This window comes from Sinocyclocheilus anshuiensis, unplaced genomic scaffold (assembly GCF_001515605.1).
Source record: "Sinocyclocheilus anshuiensis isolate Anshui unplaced genomic scaffold, SAMN03320099.WGS_v1.1 scaffold85, whole genome shotgun sequence".
Classification (NCBI taxonomy): Eukaryota; Metazoa; Chordata; class Actinopteri; order Cypriniformes; family Cyprinidae; genus Sinocyclocheilus; species Sinocyclocheilus anshuiensis.
In genome coordinates, this window is record NW_015536800.1 from 4158152 (window position 1) to 4175995 (window position 17844).

The 17844-nt window shown below is 34.5% G+C and overlaps 2 protein-coding genes across 2 annotated transcripts in view; both read right to left on the minus strand.

The window, feature by feature from the left end:
* The window catches only part of LOC107656613 (phosphatidylinositol 4-kinase type 2-beta-like), a 12955-nt gene extending 10798 nt beyond the window's left edge, over positions 1–2157 (minus strand). Inside the window, exon 1 of the mRNA XM_016444522.1 lies at positions 1609–2157. Coding sequence (XP_016300008.1) covers positions 1609–1948 — 340 coding nt within the window. The 5' untranslated portion in view covers positions 1949–2157. The remainder of the gene's footprint in view (positions 1–1608) is intronic.
* Positions 2158–3086: 929 nt separating this feature from the next.
* LOC107656620 (heparan-alpha-glucosaminide N-acetyltransferase-like) lies at positions 3087–16341 on the minus strand. The gene is made up of 17 exons (XM_016444535.1): positions 16230–16341; positions 15123–15259; positions 14874–14992; positions 13900–13969; positions 13710–13779; positions 13372–13469; positions 12926–13002; positions 12034–12064; positions 10195–10355; positions 9069–9184; positions 7857–7978; positions 7296–7422; positions 7062–7148; positions 6766–6843; positions 5579–5649; positions 5258–5370; positions 3087–4357 (listed from the first exon to the last, which is right to left on the minus strand). The coding sequence occupies exons 1-17, from the start codon at positions 16308–16310 to the stop codon at positions 4176–4178; spliced, it is 1740 nt and encodes a 579-aa protein (XP_016300021.1). The 5' UTR covers positions 16311–16341; the 3' UTR covers positions 3087–4175.
* Positions 16342–17844: the final 1503 nt, after the last annotated feature.

Here is a 17844-nt window from a genome sequence, read left to right on the forward strand (position 1 = left end):
AGACGCATTTAGGTAGATCGGGGGCGCATTCCCTTCAAAAACAAACATAATCCACTGCATCTTCAGCGGCTCTGATGTTGGGAGTAAACGACGACTGCTATCTTCATTATTACATCCAACAACAGAAGACCTCAATCGCATAGGAGTCATTCTTGTCTACAACTGCTCCAGCGGTGAAACAATGGCGATTAATCGTGCAGCCCTAGTTCAAACAACTTGTAAAAGTGCACGTAGCATTATATGACCCCTTTAAACCTTGCCCCTGCAAGCTTGTGTTCATTTGGATCCATCCGTCCAGTGCCCACATATTAAAATCCAGTCAACCGATACAAAAACCGATTCCCCACTCTACACTTTTTTTTACATTTATTGATAAGCCGGAACACTCAGATGTAGCCTAAACCACCACAGTAAGGAAATAAAAGATCAGTCACTCACTACTTCCATCTCATCTCGATTTCAGGGCATTTTCAAGCGTAATGTGACTTTCTTTAGATCTCACCAATCATATTGTCTAATATCAGCAAGGAGGCTGAATTTAAATGTATTAATTAAATGTACTATTTGCATGCTTTGTGGAGATAGTTATGCCAATAAAACGAAGCAAACATAGCACATCACAGTGTGATGCAACGCTAATGCTATTATCTTCATTTTATCTAGGCAATGCAACTCCTGAGAGCCTCTAGTGTTTCATTTTCCTTTAATGAAGGCTTAGATGTGGATCTTAGCGATAAAACAGAAGCCAGTGTCTCTCTGCTCTCTGGCTCATCTGCATTCAAGTGAACCTGTTATTAATATGCAAGAAACATTTATTGCATCAATACAGCCCACAGCTGCACATGTAATCTTGTTAGTACAGATGCACCTGGAAAGACTAAACCACATGCAACACACAGAAACATCCAAGCATGAATATCAAGAGTTGAGTAGATATCCCAGCAGCTGCTGTGGTGTCACCTGTACACGTGTGCCCCGGGTTCAAAGAGCATGTAAGCTGAACTGTGGAAATGGTTGCATAACGGACCATGTTCTGAGATAAAGCAGATGGAGTAACAGCACAGAGAGCAAGATGTGTGGGAGGGAATTTAGAATATTTAGAGTATTCATAATCTTTTGCATGCAAACTTGTTTTATATGTCTAGGACAGGAGGCAAAAACTCTCCTCTCTCTAAAAAAAATGTTTTGAATTGAATTCCTTTCAAAGTTCCCCAAGGCATATTAGATGATTTTGGAACACTGCGCGCAACATTAACAGAACACGCGCGGTTGCTATGGAAACTAATGCAGACGGGTCCCTAGTGAGTTCTTTCTCCGGTTGAATTCAGATTATACAACAAAGTGACAAAAAAGTTGTCGTTTAAGAGGGGGAGCGGCTATATTTAAATAAAGGCGTGGTGGGCCGTTTTAATTATGTTTAATTAATAACTGTGTGAATTCTGTTGATTGTGTTAAAAAGTGTTATTTGCAAACCGGAAACATCACAATGCAACAAATACGCATTGTAAGGAAAGCAAAACAAAAGGTGCTGAAGTGTAACGCCTCTACTTTGAGCCAGTTTAATCTGAATACATGTTGATCAGATTATATCCAGCTCATATATCTCACCTGGGGATGCCAGATTATCAGATGATGAGCTGTGTCTGTTCCTCCGCGTCCTTTTCTCTCTTCCAGCCCGAGGTGAGAGATTTCCGGCAGGTCCCGGTAACAGTAGCGCCTCTTCCCCGGACCCGTCCGCTTCCAGCTCCGTCAGCACGCTTTCCGTCGAGTTCGAGATCCGGACGGCTGCCCCGGGGTTCAGCGAGAGTCCTAGGGACGGCGACGGCCGGGTCTTTTCAAATAACACCGCGGGCACCTCCGACGAGAGAAAGTTCGTCTCCGGTGTTAACGTTAAATCCCCGCCGCCTTTCTCCGGCTCGCCGTCGGTGGGATCGCATTCTGCCATCATCGCGGACTGTGGGTGTATTCTGTCTCTGTCCAGAGAAACTCAGACACCTCTCAAAAACCGCGCTTCATATCCGCGAGTCCGTCTTTAAGAGGCTTTTGTTTTCTTTCTTGAAGACGCGCTGATGCTCTCAACTGTTTCACGTCCACATCATCTGTCACCATTACCGACTTCCTCTATTCTCAAGCATGCGCACTGTTAAATCTCACCGTTGAACAGGTTTCTTAAAGGCGCAGTAACGCTTAATTGGTTCAGCAAAGAACGGTGTGTGTGAAGGGTGAAGGCATTTTTGTTGCAAGTTTGTTTTCTAAGATTAGTCACAAATCATTCCAACCCCTTTTTTCAAAGTTAAATGTATAGTTACCCCAAAACTGAAGATTCTGTCATCATTTACACGCCATCATGTCGTCCCAAAATGGCATGACTTTCATTCTTCTGAGGAACACAAAAGACGTTATTTTAAGGCGTTTTGGTTACCATTGACTTCAATTGTATCAACAAACAAACAAACAATAAATAAATAAGTCAAAAGTCGTGGAGGTTTGGAATGACTTGCAGGCAAGCTTGACTAATTTAGGTGGGATGAACTATTCCTTTTAATAACACTCACACACACACACACACACACACATATATATATATATATATATATATATAATTTTTTTTTTGTCAAGATAAATACCTAATTTTATTTTTCGAGACGTAAATGATGCTGGGGCATATATGTACAGTAGACGTACAGTTAACCATGTCAGTTTATTATGGGTTCCCAGTAAAAATTTCCTATTGGTTTAGTGGTTTTCAATTTTGGAGTATGATAATTTTATTAGATTTTATGTTTTGTACAAAAGTGCATTCGGCAAGCATGTATGCAGCAAGCATGCAACTCTGTGGAGTAGTTATAGTCCTTATTTAGCAACTTGTTATTCCCACCCCCCAAAAAAAGATGCTTTTAAAGTCATATTTCAGGTACCACATACTAATGACACACAGACCGCACTCCTGGTCCCACAATCACCTCATCAATGTGTTAAAAAAACAAGCAAATAAAGAGCGAGAGGTTTAACCCTCTACCGCACGCATTATGATAGACCTATAGAAAAAAATATTTGAATCTTTTTCTTTTCTAAGAATGGTTTTATTTTTACCACATCCCGTGTTGATAAGTATAAAATAAAGATATACATGAGGAAACATAGTTCATACATGTATAAAATATCCATTATCCATTACAAAGATGGAATTGATTTTGCGAGCTGGCAACAGATATGATAGATCAATATTTTCCCTTCTCTTAGAACAATTATTTTTTCAAGCAGCGATGTGTATGGGAAATATGTCAGTGATTACTGTTTTTTTTTTCTTTTTCTTTCTATAATTTGATTTATGTGGCAGATGTAACAAGTCATTGGTAAACTGTAATAAACAAGAACACTGTTAAATCAGAGAAACCATAAAGTACACTACATTTGGCACTCCACGTTGTGCAAATCTCCAGACTTTCTGAGAAGGTAGAACATACACTCTTTTTCTCTCACTAGCATACATCCATTTAACTGTAATACTTTCATCTTAAGATATAAAGAATAAAACCACAGTATCAAAGACAGAAAGTCCATAAAAGAAAATAAAAAAGTAAAACAACCCAATCCTAGCATTCATTACATTAAAACTTAAACATAACATTGTGTGATATTATTTTGCCTGGATAAGACTGGATGTTTCAGCATGTTTTGTAGACCTTGATGGAAGACCTTTTATTTTTTGGTAGTCTGGGGTTCTATTCCCCTACTCATTTGCTTTTAGTTTCATAATTGCATGCATCAATACCCTAATTACATTTAAATTGGTCCCGAGACTTTCAGAATTCTTTCATATCATAATTTAGGAAATTCCATTATCAATCATAATCCATCATTGAGCTTCAAAATGTCATTCATTAACCTAAACGAGTTGATTGAATTCAGTTTTAGCAGAATCTGGCCTTGGCATTTTGGCATTCATTCTGAGGGCTTTGTTGAGTCCACAGAGGTATCTTGGCACAGTCACATGCTCTTCTTTTTTTCTTCTTTCTGCTCTTCACAAATAATAGCCAAGTTCTATTCCTGGATCATGTGTGAGTTTTAGTCTCTGCACAGATGTTCCGAGATCTGCTGATTTTCTACAACTAAAAATATCCAAATCATCTCTTTCACAATGAAGAGCAGCTCCTAAAATCAGAGATACACTTTCAAATCTTCCAGAAGATCTTCTTCCTGTAGAGGAGATAGGCTATGATCACCCATATGGAGGTGGCCACGAGGTTCTGTGCCAGGTGCTCTGCGTGTGATTGGTTATTGGCCATTTTCCAACGAAAAGGGAAATATTCCTCAAACACTTCATGACCCACATACACCAAAATGGAATTCATACCTGCCAAATAAAAGGTAAACTTGAAAGCAATTCATAAAACAAACACAAGTATGCAGAATAGTGTTAGTTAGCATGAACTAGGGCTGCATGATAATTGTTAAACTGTTAATGGCGAATATGTTCAAAATTAATATATTTTTTAACAGAATTATTGCATTTTCACATCAAGAGAACGCACAAATCAAGAGAACATCAACTTGCACGATTTGCTCATAGATTTAGCTGCAGCAAACAGCCACGTAAAAGAAAACCAACTGACTATATTACTCTTTAATTTGAGCAAAATATCAGTGGCTAAACTCCAACTTACATTTTTGCTGGTGTTCCGATCATCAGCACTTTTTATGCATTGTAGCAATAGTGTATGTGCATGGTTGCCAGGTTGGAAAGATTAAGTAAACCACATGCATTCATTTAAGAGAAAAGTTCTGACTGGGGAATTTAAACTCTTTACATCTGGCAACCGCAACAATGAAAGATTGTGGAGGCTTGTCACCAATGCAAGATAAAACAAATCCTAAATTAAACATTTTGAGGATAAATATCCAGCGAAGACTGCAGACGATTATGCTTAAAAAAAAAACTATATATATATATATTTTTTTTTGTTATCATGCAGCCACGACGTTAAAGCCGTCTTCTTTTTTAACTTTGGTTAAACTGTCAACATGATTATAGCTAGCTACCTGAATAACAACAAATCCAGTTTAACGGCACAGGCATTTTAAAGGTAACTCTATCGCCCCCTTGAGTGCTGAGGTTTGTTACTGTCACAATGATAACTACTAACTTATAAGAGTCAACTCTTAAACGCAAGAGCCAAATAAACAAATTGTGGGTGCAGTCATGAGTTTAGGTACATTCATTCTGGCTGTGGAACCTCAAGTCTAAAGAGCTTACCAGGGTAGAAGAAGGGAGTGCCAGACCACCACTTCTTTACATCCACCAAGTAGTAAAAAACTACCAGCGCCACAAAAGCTAAACAGCTGAGAGTCGTAACATAGGACAAAGACCTGAAAGTCACAAGACAGAAGCCATGAATCATGCACCATACAATACATTCCTCTTCTAATCAGTAAGCAAATCTGGTATTATACTTCCTGCTTCTGGAAGTGCTCTCATAAAATGAAGATTTTTCTGACCACAAATGAAAAATGACATATATATTTTTAAATTATAATGAATAAAACTACAGATACATGCAATCAAGACTGAGTTTACCACAAGTTTTTGTTGACAGGGATGAAGCCGTCATTTCTGGAGCACTTGGTCAATACAGCTGAGATGATTCCCTTAATGCGAAGTTAGACAGCATGAGATTCCCACAATTTTAAACCTCTAACAAAGCTTTATTTAAATATTATTTCACTGTGTGAATTTCAAATTATATTTGAATCATCTGCCAGCTAAACCAGTTTTTGCAAAAAAGTCAAATGCATCCCTAATAACTTTAGCCAACACTATTACATGACTCTGAATTACTTGATTGTTTTTGGTCAATCTTGGCACTCTGTGGTGAAATATATATATATATATATATATATATTTTTTTTTTATTTTGACTGCTAAAGTGAATAATTGACCGTTGTGCCAATTGTACCATGTCAATTTTAGGTCTCTCTAGGGTCTCTTTCGTCTCACAAAGTAATTTCTACTCAAATTAGTATTTCATGTTGATTTGTTAATGTATTTGGTGAGTAGCTGTGTAAAAAGTGGCATAATGAACTCATTATCACAAAATATATCCCTTCTCGTTGGAGTCCAGATATCACCCTGTTGTATTCTCTTTTGTACTAATGACAGGCAATATTATTCTTTATTTATTTCACTTTCGGCATATATTATAATTATTACCGTAAAAACAGTAATACTGTGAAATATTATTACAATTTGAAATACATTTTATTTTGCATTTTAATATATATTAAAATGCAGTTCATTCCTATGATGACAAAACTTCAGTCTTCAGTGTCACGTGATCCTACAGGAATCATTCTAATATGCTGATTTGCTGCTAAAGAAACATTCCTTATTATTATCAATGTTGAAAACAGTTGTGCTGCATAATATCTTTGTGGAACCCGGAATGCATTTTTACAGAATTCTTTGATAAATAGATCAGAAGTTCAAAAGAACAGCATTTATATATATATATATACAGTGGTGTGAAAAGGTTTTTGCCCCCTTCCTGTTTTTTAAATTTTTTGCATATTTGTCACACTTAAAAGATTCAGATCATCAAACTAATTTTAATATTACACAAAGATAATGCAAGTAAATGCAAAATGCAGTTTTTAAATGATGATTTCTTTTATTAAGCCAAACTTTTGAACAGTAGTATAATTGTAATTTTTTTATGAAAGTTATTACATAAAGTATTAGCAAAAACAAACAATAAGCAAACATACCAGTATGAATCCCCAAATGAGAAATCGTGTGATTATTTGCCTGTGTTGGTCTCTGTAATGCAGCAGAATTTTCCCTGCCTGAAACCCACACAATAAACAAAACAAAAAAAACAATGATGCAATAGGGCAGGACAATTATTAGATGTGATTCCTGTAAGCACTGCAGAACAAAAATAGTTTGCATGAAGCATGTGACTGCACTGCTGATACTGATACAGTAAGAGGAGGGGGAAGAAGAATCACTGATGCTGCTATGAGAAACAAGTACTGTATAAGAAAACAGAAGTCTGTCTCACCTGAAGACCCAAAAATGCCATCAATACAGAGTTGATGCTTCCCAAAACACCCTCAGGGTCAAAGGGCATCACAGACTGGTATACAACCTAGATATAGGCACACAAAAACACAATGAAGTGTGAGTGGGTGAGTGCCAAAGTAAGAGACGGAAATCAGCTGCGGCTCTAGCAAATAGTGACTACATATGTCTGGCAGAATGACAACCCGTTCTCATTGTTTTGGTCTCCGTTTACCCGTGAAGAAGGCATCTGGTAAATATGGTTATTTCCCAGCAGCCAGCGATCAATGTAACCTGCAGCTCCACCAGTGCAGTTTTGGTACTGGCCAAAGTCACCAATGCCCCCTGGACCCAAATAACCACTGCAGGAGAGACAACAAGAGGAAAAATATAGCAATTCCCACACAAAATGTGTCATGAATAGCAAATAGATGGACATGAGTCATGCTATTCAAAACACTTTCATTTGCATATTCATTTTATTTTACATATCCCATATCTATGTAATATAACCAATTACATCTGACTAATAATATCATGTTGAACAATGTAAATAAGAATAAGCGAAAGAAATTTCTTTATAATTAACCAGGAAAAAAGCAGTCACACCTATTCTTCTAAGCTTTATGGTATCTTACAGATATTTATGCAAATTTCCTGTCATTTTAACAAGGCAGAAAAAGGGTCTGCAGAGTGATCCTTTCATGATTGCAAATAAGGCAGGGGACATGGGGACGGATATTTAGGCAGGTCTTAATAAATGATAGACTCGTATCATGAGTAGGATTGTACTTACGTTGGGCAGTCTGGGACTGGGAGAAGGAAGGTCAAACACAACCAAATTGTCTCAAAGGCAATCACAAACAGCCATGTGGGCCAGTAGAGGCAGACATCATGCACCGAATACCAGCATGTTTCCTGGGAACAACAAGATGATGGAAAATTATTATTACAATTAAAAATAATTACAAGCGGGAGTTAATGCCAGTTTGGGGACATACAGTACAAATAGTAAAAATGACAAGAAAAATTCAAGAAAAATTTTCAATTACACTTTTACATTTATCACTTAAAATTGTATATATTGTATTCAAACTACCGTACAAAAGTTTGGAATAAGTAAGTCCCCCCCCCCCATGTTTTTTATTTTATTTTTAATAAGTCTCTTATGCTTATTACAGCTGCATTTAGTTGATCAAAAATACAGTAATATTGAGAAATATTGTTAGATTTTAAAAGAGCTATTTGAATATATTTTTAAATGCAATTTATTCCTGTGATGGCAAAGTTGAATTTTCAGCATGATTACTCAAGTCTTCAGTGTCAAATGATCCTTCAGACATCATTCAAGTTATAATAATAAAAAATAATAATTATTTGAAACAGATTTTGTATCACCATGACATTATTAATGTCTTTACTGTCATTTTTTGATAGATTTAATGCATCCTTGCTGAATAAAAGTTTTTTTTTTTCTTTTTTTTTCTTTAATTGGTAGTGTAGCACAGTTTTCACAAAATATTAAGCAGTAAAAACTGCTTTCAGCATTGATGATAATAAATTTGAAATGTTTCTCGAGTAGCAAATCAGCATATCAGAATGATTTTCTAATGAAATAATGCCTGCTGAAAATTCAGCTTTGCCATCAAAGGAATCAAGTACATTTTAAAATATATTCAAATTTAATTTAAATAGTAGTAATATTAATGTTTTATTTGATAAAAAAAAATAAAAAATACAGACATTAATATATAAATGCAGCCTTGGTAAGCATAAGAAACTTCTTTCAAAAACCGGAGGGCAGTGTAAATTGGAAAAATTTTAAATAATATTGGTCTCAAGATATTTGGACCCCATTGTATATTTTTACAAATGGATGAATCAAATATTCGGTTATTCATTGAAGAGACAAAAGCCTGGTAAGCACATACAGCCGAGTATGTATGTCTATAAAGTGTATTTATGATTATGTGTCATATTACGTGCAGAGAAGGATAGCTTGACTGACACTTGACAAGTTGGTAAGTCGGTCCCGTGCCACCACAAGATCCAAGATAGCGACAATGAGATATGTGAAGCCCAGACGCTGTAATACCCCAGGTATACGCAGAGAATCCCAAGACACTGTACAGATACATGGACACATGCATAAAAAGATCAGCATTTATATTTTTAATAGTGATAGGCAACAATTAATCACATCCAAAATAAAAGTTTTTGTGTACATAATACATGCGTGTGTACTACTGTGTATATTTATTATGTATATATATATATATATATATATATAAATAAATAAAGACACACACATACAGTATACATTTAGAAAATATTTACATGTACTTACATGTATATATTTAAATTGATATAATTTATATTATATATAAATATATTTAATATATAAACATAACATATTTTTCTTAAATATATACATGCATGTGTGTATTTATATATAGATAATAAATATACACAGTACACACACATATATTATGTACACAAAAACTTTTTATTTTGGATGTGATTAATCGCGTTGCCCAGCACTAATTTTTAACACTGTTTACTTTTAAATTGTCTTTAAAGTCTTCAACTTCACATTCCATTAAATCTTACACTAATTTTTGTGAGCAGATTACTAAAAAACAATTGACAAGGTGACATGGAAATGTTGAGTTTGAACATATAATATTAACAACCCCATGTTTGTGCAATTTTCTTTTCTTTGTGGATGTATTGCCTATTGAAAAAGGAAGCTGGGGTAAGAAATATGTTTAAATAGCCACATGCCTTTTGTACGTTATATTTTAGCAAACCATGATTTTCTACTTACTATTGCTACTTGGAGGAAGATGGTAATCTTGTTAAAAGAGCATTTTATTGGAGAAGAAATTTTAGATTTGATATGCATGTGTGAGCAAGTCAAGTCAATATTGAATATTTAATAAATGATCAGCATTGTTGATCCATTGTTCTACACTGAACAAAATTATAAACGCAACACTTTTGTTTTTGTACTGATGTGTTTCATGACACTGTATTTCGTTTATAAACTAATGTAGAATTAGTACAGGCATTGGGCTAGAGATTGGGTTTGTAGGTTTTAAGAAGAAACAGAAGGAAAATGTGTTACTACTCACAGGGTCCTTGGCAGTAGTTAGGATTGACGATGATGACTCCGATAAGAAATAGTTGTAAGCTCCTCCAGAAAATCTTCCACAGCAGATGAGTGCGTTTGACACCGCTGCGCAATGAACCGCTCAGGGACAAACCAATAGAAGTACCCATAATAAACACAAACCTGTGAAGACAAAAATTACACAAAGTAAGACACAATGGTAGAGAGAAAAAAAGGATACCCATTTCAGAAAGTGTTATTTTCTGACATGATTTCCAACACACAGATTAAGCATCATCCACATACAGAATTGTGTGAAAACCAATTTCTCTTCAACATGTGCAGCACACATTTGTCTGCAGTCTTTGTCATGTTATGATCCCATTTCCCACTGGTTTCCTGTCTATGTATACCACAGATGCACAAACCAGCACCCATGGGTCAAAGTTGGTGGGCTAAATGAAAGGTCATTATGGGGGGAAAAAAAAATAGAAAATAGAAAATGTATGTTTTTTTAAACATAAATACATTTAGTTTAAAAAAAATAATAATAATTGTTTTATATGTTTTATAATATATATATTCCCCATTAAAGTGTAAAAACAATTTAAGTGAATATTATTAGAAAATATTAGTTATGTCAAATGATTAATCACGATTAATCGCATCCAGAATAAAAGTTTTTGTTCACTGTACATAATATATGTATGTGTATTGTGTATATGTATTATGTATATATAAATACACACACACGCATGTATATATTTCAGAAAAATATGTTGTTTATATATTAAATATATTTATTTATAATATAAATTATATGAATATTAATATAGACGTAAATACATGCAAATATTTTCAAAATATATACTGTGTATTTATACATACATAATAAACATACACAGTACACACACATATATTATGCAAACAAAAACTTTTATTGCGATTAATCATTTGACAGCACTAGAAAATATAAAAAATATTATTAACAATTTTAAATAAAAAATATATATTTTTAACTATTAATTTAATACATTTTAATATAATGCAGTTAGATATAATGCAACATTTACTTTTAGCAACATTTACAAGTTTAGGCCTTTGTATTAAAAAAATGTGGGCATTCTTTATCTTGGATTGTTAATAATAAAAACACTTTTTTGCTATATGTTGTCGTTATATACGGTGTAAAAATTGAAAAAATGTTCACAAGCATTCAAATACAGGCTCAAACACAGGTTGAAAACTCACAGCTTTGCCATCACAGGAATATACAGTATTATATTTTAAAATGTAAAAAATGGCTTGGAACAATATTATTGTCGGTCATTTCATACAGATTTCCTAAAACCTCACAAAGGTGTAAACCTGAGTAGCACTGCTGCAGACACTTTCTTCAGCTGCACAGCAGAAAACAAGGTTATTGGGTTTAGTTCAGCTGTGAAACCAGTTTATTCTGACTCGGATATTCCACTTTATTTGTGCCACAGTGATAAGCACCCAACAATATTATTGTCGGTCATTTCATACAGACTTCCTAAAACCTCACAAAGGTGTAAACCTGAGTAGCACTGCTGCATACACTTTCTTCAGCTGCACAGCAGAAAACAAGGTTATTGGGTTTAGTTCAACTGTGAAACCAATTTATGCTGACTCTGATATGCGACTTCATTTGTGCCACAGTGATAAGCGCCCATGCTTGGCTCAGATATACTATAGCTTATGCCAGCGCTGATGTGGCTTGCAGAAGCTATTTTACAATACTGCCCTATAAAGAAACAGCTCAAGCAGAGTGTAAGGAAGCTGCTCTATATGCATGCAGTGTGAGGAATCAGTCATTTGTGACATCGGATTGACTTACCAAGGAAACACGAGATCAGCCACTGTGAGCCCTGCGAGAGGAAGAACACATCAGATATCACTTCCTGCTGTCAAACCACGGTCTAAATTCATAACAAGTGCTTTTCAGACATATTCTAAATATATACACTGTCAGCCAAAAGTTTGGAATAATTTACTCTTTCTAATGTTTTTAAAAGAAGTCTCGTATGCGCACCAAGGCTTTTTTACAATTTAAAATAACTGTTTTAATATATTTTAAAATGTAATTTATTCCTGTGATAGCAAAGTTGAATTTTCAGCAGTTATTACTCCAGTCTTCAGTGTCAAATGGTCCTTCAGAAATCATTCTAATATGCTGATTTGGTGCTGAGAAAACATTTCTTATTACCAATGTTGAAATTAATGTTTGTTTGTTTTCAGCAAAGATGCATTAAATTGATCAAAAGTTATAGTAAAGACATGTTTTTTTATCAGTTTTTACAACAATATTAAGCAGCAAAAACGGTTTTCAACATTGATAATAATAACAATCATTATTGAGCACCAATTGATAATAATAATTGATCAGCATATTAGAATAATTTCTGTAGGATCATGTGACACTGAAGACTGAAGTAAGGGGCTGCTGGAAATTTAGTTTTGCCATAACAGGAATAGATTACTTTTTAAAATATATTCAACTAGAAAATTAATTTTACTAATACTACATCACAATTTTACTGTTATTACTGTATATTTGAGCAATAAATGCAGCCTTGGTGAGCATAAACATAAAAAAACCTTATTCATTTGGCCAGCTTTGTATTCATATACTAAAATTATTAATGACCACTGTTATCAATAATAGACACTCCGAGATCTGATGCTTGAAAACGTGCTAGTGGCTATTGTAAAGAAAGAAATGCGTTTACCATTCCAACTTTCATGCCTAAAGAACCAGTAATGTCCACCCCCGTAGTTGACAAACACCATAATGACCAGGGCAAGGCTGTGGAGAAAACAGAGCGAGGGTCATTTCTGTCTTAACAGAGGTCTGGTATTAAACCAAACCACAATTAATAATGCGATTGAATTCCTACAAATCAGACAGACAGAAATACAACACCAAACATTAAAACAACTGTAATTAAGTTCCAATTCTTAGGTAAGGTTACAAGCCAAGATAACCTTGTTTTAACAAGTTCAAATGTAATCACTCCATTTCAGGATAATGAGAAATAAAATGCAAATTACATTTGACAACCAGCTTCACAGTACGCAAAGTAGCAGCTTATATGCAAGATCATTTTCACCTGAATTTTTCAATTCCCATCTCAAGCGCATTGGACCCAAAACAATTAGTGAAAGAGCACCATACCCACGGAAAGTATCCAAAGAACGAAGCCTCCGTCCTGTAGTGGCAGGAATTATCGATTCCATAGAGGCATCTACCAATCTGTTTGGAGTGCCAAGCTCCTGCAGACAAGAGAGAAAGAAAAAGAGCGCGAGGGTGTAAATTAATGAGAAAAAAAAATGTCCAATGCTGGAACCAGCAACAACACTAAATCAAGCATGATGCCATGTTTGAACTACGACAGAAACTTTATATTTGGTGCTTTGCATTTCTTTTTTGAAGATGTGAAAATCATGCATAGACAATATTAAGAGTGCAAAAAAAATTAATAAAAGTATAAAATAAGTGAATAGCACTCTTACCGAGTTTATCAGCCTCTCTGTCTCCACTGTGCTCCCCAAGCAAAGAAGTAGATTTGTCACCACATCCAGTCTTAAAAATAGAAAAACTCAATTGTACAAGTTTTCTAAATAGAACAGCTGAAACAAACTGTTCTGGATTGTTTAAATGGCATCAGTACATTCTGAAAATTATATTTGAAAATGTCTGTACCTTTTAACGGTGTTCCAGACAGCAGATAATGCAGCCAGAAGAGCAAATACCAGAAAAGCAAACAAAATAGCTGGAAAAAGAAAAAAACACTCATCTACCAAGCTTAGTTAAATTTAAATACATTATTTACATTTGTATGTGTAGTCGAGATCAACCCCAACTTTGCTTCACAGTGCATCACAATAACTCATAATCCAAGATCAAACAGAAATCACCTCCTTGAAGTGACTATTGCATGTAACAGACTTCTGGAAGAGCCCTTTGTAAAGGTATTCTGTTGTTCACTTTTGTTTGTAACGTCTCTACAAAAGGCACCCTCTTCCCGAAATGCCCTTCAAGGACGCAAAATGCCATTTGGAATTTGCCCTGATTTATTAAAAAATAAATCCTCTTTTCATGGTCATGTATTGGCCCAGGCTAATTAATCTTTCAATATTTTTTTTTTATATTTTTAAAATCAGTTAGTAATCTGTAAAATAATTGTCATTACATTTTTGTATGTCTCATTTGCCATTATTAAACAGCATTATGTATACACTGACATTTAAATTGGTCAGATATCGCCATTAAACATGTATATTAGTTGACCAAAAGTAATTCGATTTTCTTACTTTTTTTTTTTGTCCAGAATTATTCATAAACATCTTTTCAAGGCCATGTACTGGCCCAGGCTAATTAATCTTTCAATATTTGGCAACCCACTTGACAGATTAACAGAAATATTAGATCCCACACAAAATATACATCATAAACATTTTTTTTTCTCTTTTCAGTTAATAATGTATAAAATAAGACATGTATGCCCCATTTGCCAGTTATTAAATTGCATTATGTATACTGACATTAAATCAATCAGATGTTGGCCACTGAAGAATTTATACTGGTTGACCACTAGTAAGAATTCATTTAAAGACAAAAAAATAATAATAATAATTAAAAACTAATTGAAGTGTGCAGATGCAAAATTGACTCACGCAGGTAGCTGTTAATGGGCTCAGAATCAGTGATCATCGAGCAGCTGACCAGTGATGGCTCATTCAGGTTCTTCACCCACAGAGAATAGTTCCCCTGCTCCCCAAAGTGGAAGTTAACACTGGATAAAACAAAAAAAAATAGTCAGATAATAATGCCTTGTTAATAATGGCCAAAGCAAATAAACAGTGAATATGTTTTGGTCTGAAACTCTCATTGTTCTGTGTTAAATGTATTGATGTCTAACTCACTTGCATTGCTCCAAGTTTGCAGAGGTGCTGTTGAGCTGCAGTGTCAGTGCGTGTTGTGTGCCTACAACAAACCCCACCGTAGTGGGGGTCCCAGAAGCTGGCCTTGCGGGTATTATTCCCAACAGCTGGGGCAAACACTAATGTACACGCATGCACAGACAACACAGCGATACAGAGGTCCAGTTGGAACAATACTGCAGCATTTAAGGAACAGTTCACCCAAAAATTAGAATTTGCTGAAAATGTACTCACCTCAGGCCATTCAATATGTTTCCCCTCAACGTTACAGATTTGGAGAAATTTAGCACTACATCACTTGCTTACCACTGGATCCTCTGCAGTGAATGGGTGCCATCAGAATTAGAGTTTAAACAACTGCTAAAAACATCACAATAATCCACAAGTAATCCACACGACTCCAGTCTATTAATTAATGTATTTTTAAACAAAAAGTTGTGTGCTTGTAATAAACAATTTCACCATTAAGTCGTGTTTAACTTCAAACTGTTGTATCCAGCTAAAATATGAGTCTTCTATTCATAATATTGCTTTGCTTTCTACAGTGAAAACATCATCTGACTCAGGAGAGAAATATGCACAAACCAAGCAGTGTGTTGGTGAATTTTGATGAGAGGACAAAGGGGGTGGACTTTTTCACTGGAGGAAGCGTTATTATGGATTATGGACTCCTATTTTTTGCCAGTAGCTATGGTTTAAAGTTAAAATGCTAGATAAAAATGATAGATTTGTTTCTTATACAAACACACAGCTTTTCATTTCACTAAAAATGAATTGATGGACTGAAGTCATGGATTAGAGTGATGTCTTTATCAGCTGTTTGAACTCTCATTCTGACGGCACCCATTCATTGCAGAGGATGAGGTAATGCAAAATGTCTCCAAACCTGTTCTGATGAAGAAGCAAACTCATCAACATCTTGTTTGGCCTGAGGATGAGTACATTTTCAGCACATTTTAATTTCTGGGTGAAATATTCCTTTAATTAAGCAGCATTACACAGGCACATTAAATAATGTCATTATCATTATGGCAGTATTCAGTATCAATGCTATATTGCATGTATACCCAGAACATGTATATTTGATACCTTGTAACAGTGATCAGAAACCACATATAGCATCATGTCATTCTCAATCTCATTGGTAACCGAAAGGGACGCCTCATCCATCTTCAGCACAGAAGTTTTGCGGTGGGGGTGAGAGGCTGAAAGCAAAGCCACTTCAGCGTCACCAATTATGAAGAATTAGCAACATAAATACATTTGACCTCACAATAAGACATAAACAAACATATATATATGATCAGAGACTGGAGTAACTCAAGTAACTCACTCAAAAGATGTCTAACTAGGTATCTTTTGAGTGAAACACCATTGATGCTCAAAAAATGCTGTCTAGAAATGTCATTCACCAGGTTTTGTGACAAGCCACAGAGATTTTCTTTGAAAAACATAGAATAAATAAATTAAATAAAAATTATAAATAAATAAATAAATAAAAAATATATATTTCTTCCTTTTCCCTAGAGACATATTTAGTATACAAATGAGTTGAAAAGCATAGCGGGGACATTATTTTTCAAAGAATTTCTCCATAAAATTTAACAAAATTTCATTATTTTTGTTATTAATTAACACTAAAGACTTTTTTAACAACTCCATTTCTTTTAAGAATACTTCACATTTAGGTATACAATCCGCAAATTTTTGTTTATGAATGTAATATTTACCATGCAAAATGTAAAAGTTTACAACATATTTAAACATTTTGCTTTTGTGTGTGTAAGAACATATAACATCTTTTAAAGATAATTTATAATTAACATTTCTTGGGGCAAATAGAAAAAAGCTAACATCAGACCAAAATTTCAAAGATAAATCACAGCTGTAAAACAAATGACCCAAGTCTTCCTCGTGTACATTACAAAAACTGCATTTGTTGTCAATATCCATGAATTTTGATAAGAAAGCTTTACATGGGTAGATTTTGTGAAGTATTTTAAAGTGTACCTCTTTAACTTTATTCAACATGCAAAATTTATATGGATTTAACCATGCCTCTTTCCAATGAATATCAGTTCATAAATAGGTTTAAAAGTGTTTAAACGCACCTATGGCGCCCACATATGCTGTCTAGGTAGGCAGCTTACTAGGTGTCGAAACACGACCAATTCATTACATTATTATTATTATTACTAAAATGTATTTATTTGTTTATTATATATATTTATTTTTTATTTTGTATATTGCTAAAAAAATCAGCTTTGAAATCACAGGAATAAATTACATTTTAAAATATATTCAAATAGAAAGCAGTTATTTTAAATAGTAAAAATATTTCACAATATTACTGATTTTGCTGTATTTTGGATCAAATAAATGCAGGATTAGTGAGCAGAAGATAATTCTTTAAAAAGCATTACAAATCTTAAAAAAGTGGATCTCATTGCAAAAAAAAAAAAATCCACATCCAGGCACTCACATAGCAAGCAAAGCAAAAAGCCTTGTTTGTTTATGAAGCCACTTTTTGTTTTTGACATTTTGTTCCCACAAACAAAACCCATAGTCTCGCATGTGATTACCTGATGTGCCCCATGTCAAGATTTTTTCTTTTTTTTCTCTGACATTAAAAATCTTACTGTTCAAAAACTTTTGACTGGTAGTGTGTGGGTGTGTGTGTGTGTGTGTGTGTGTGTGTGTTTAT

Bases quoted from the DNA above. Each gene is read 5' to 3' on its own strand.
- LOC107656620 (XM_016444535.1), bottom strand. From the start codon at position 16,310: ATGGATGAGGCGTCCCTTTCGGTTACCAATGAGATTGAGAATGACATG. The intron at 13,970-14,873 runs GTGAGTCAATTT...TTCTTTTTCCAG, and splicing joins GCCCATTAACAGCTACCTGC to CTATTTTGTTTGCTTTTCTG. The intron at 7,149-7,295 runs GTAAACGGAGAC...GCCTATATCTAG, and splicing joins ACCAGATGCCTTCTTCACGG to GTTGTATACCAGTCTGTGAT.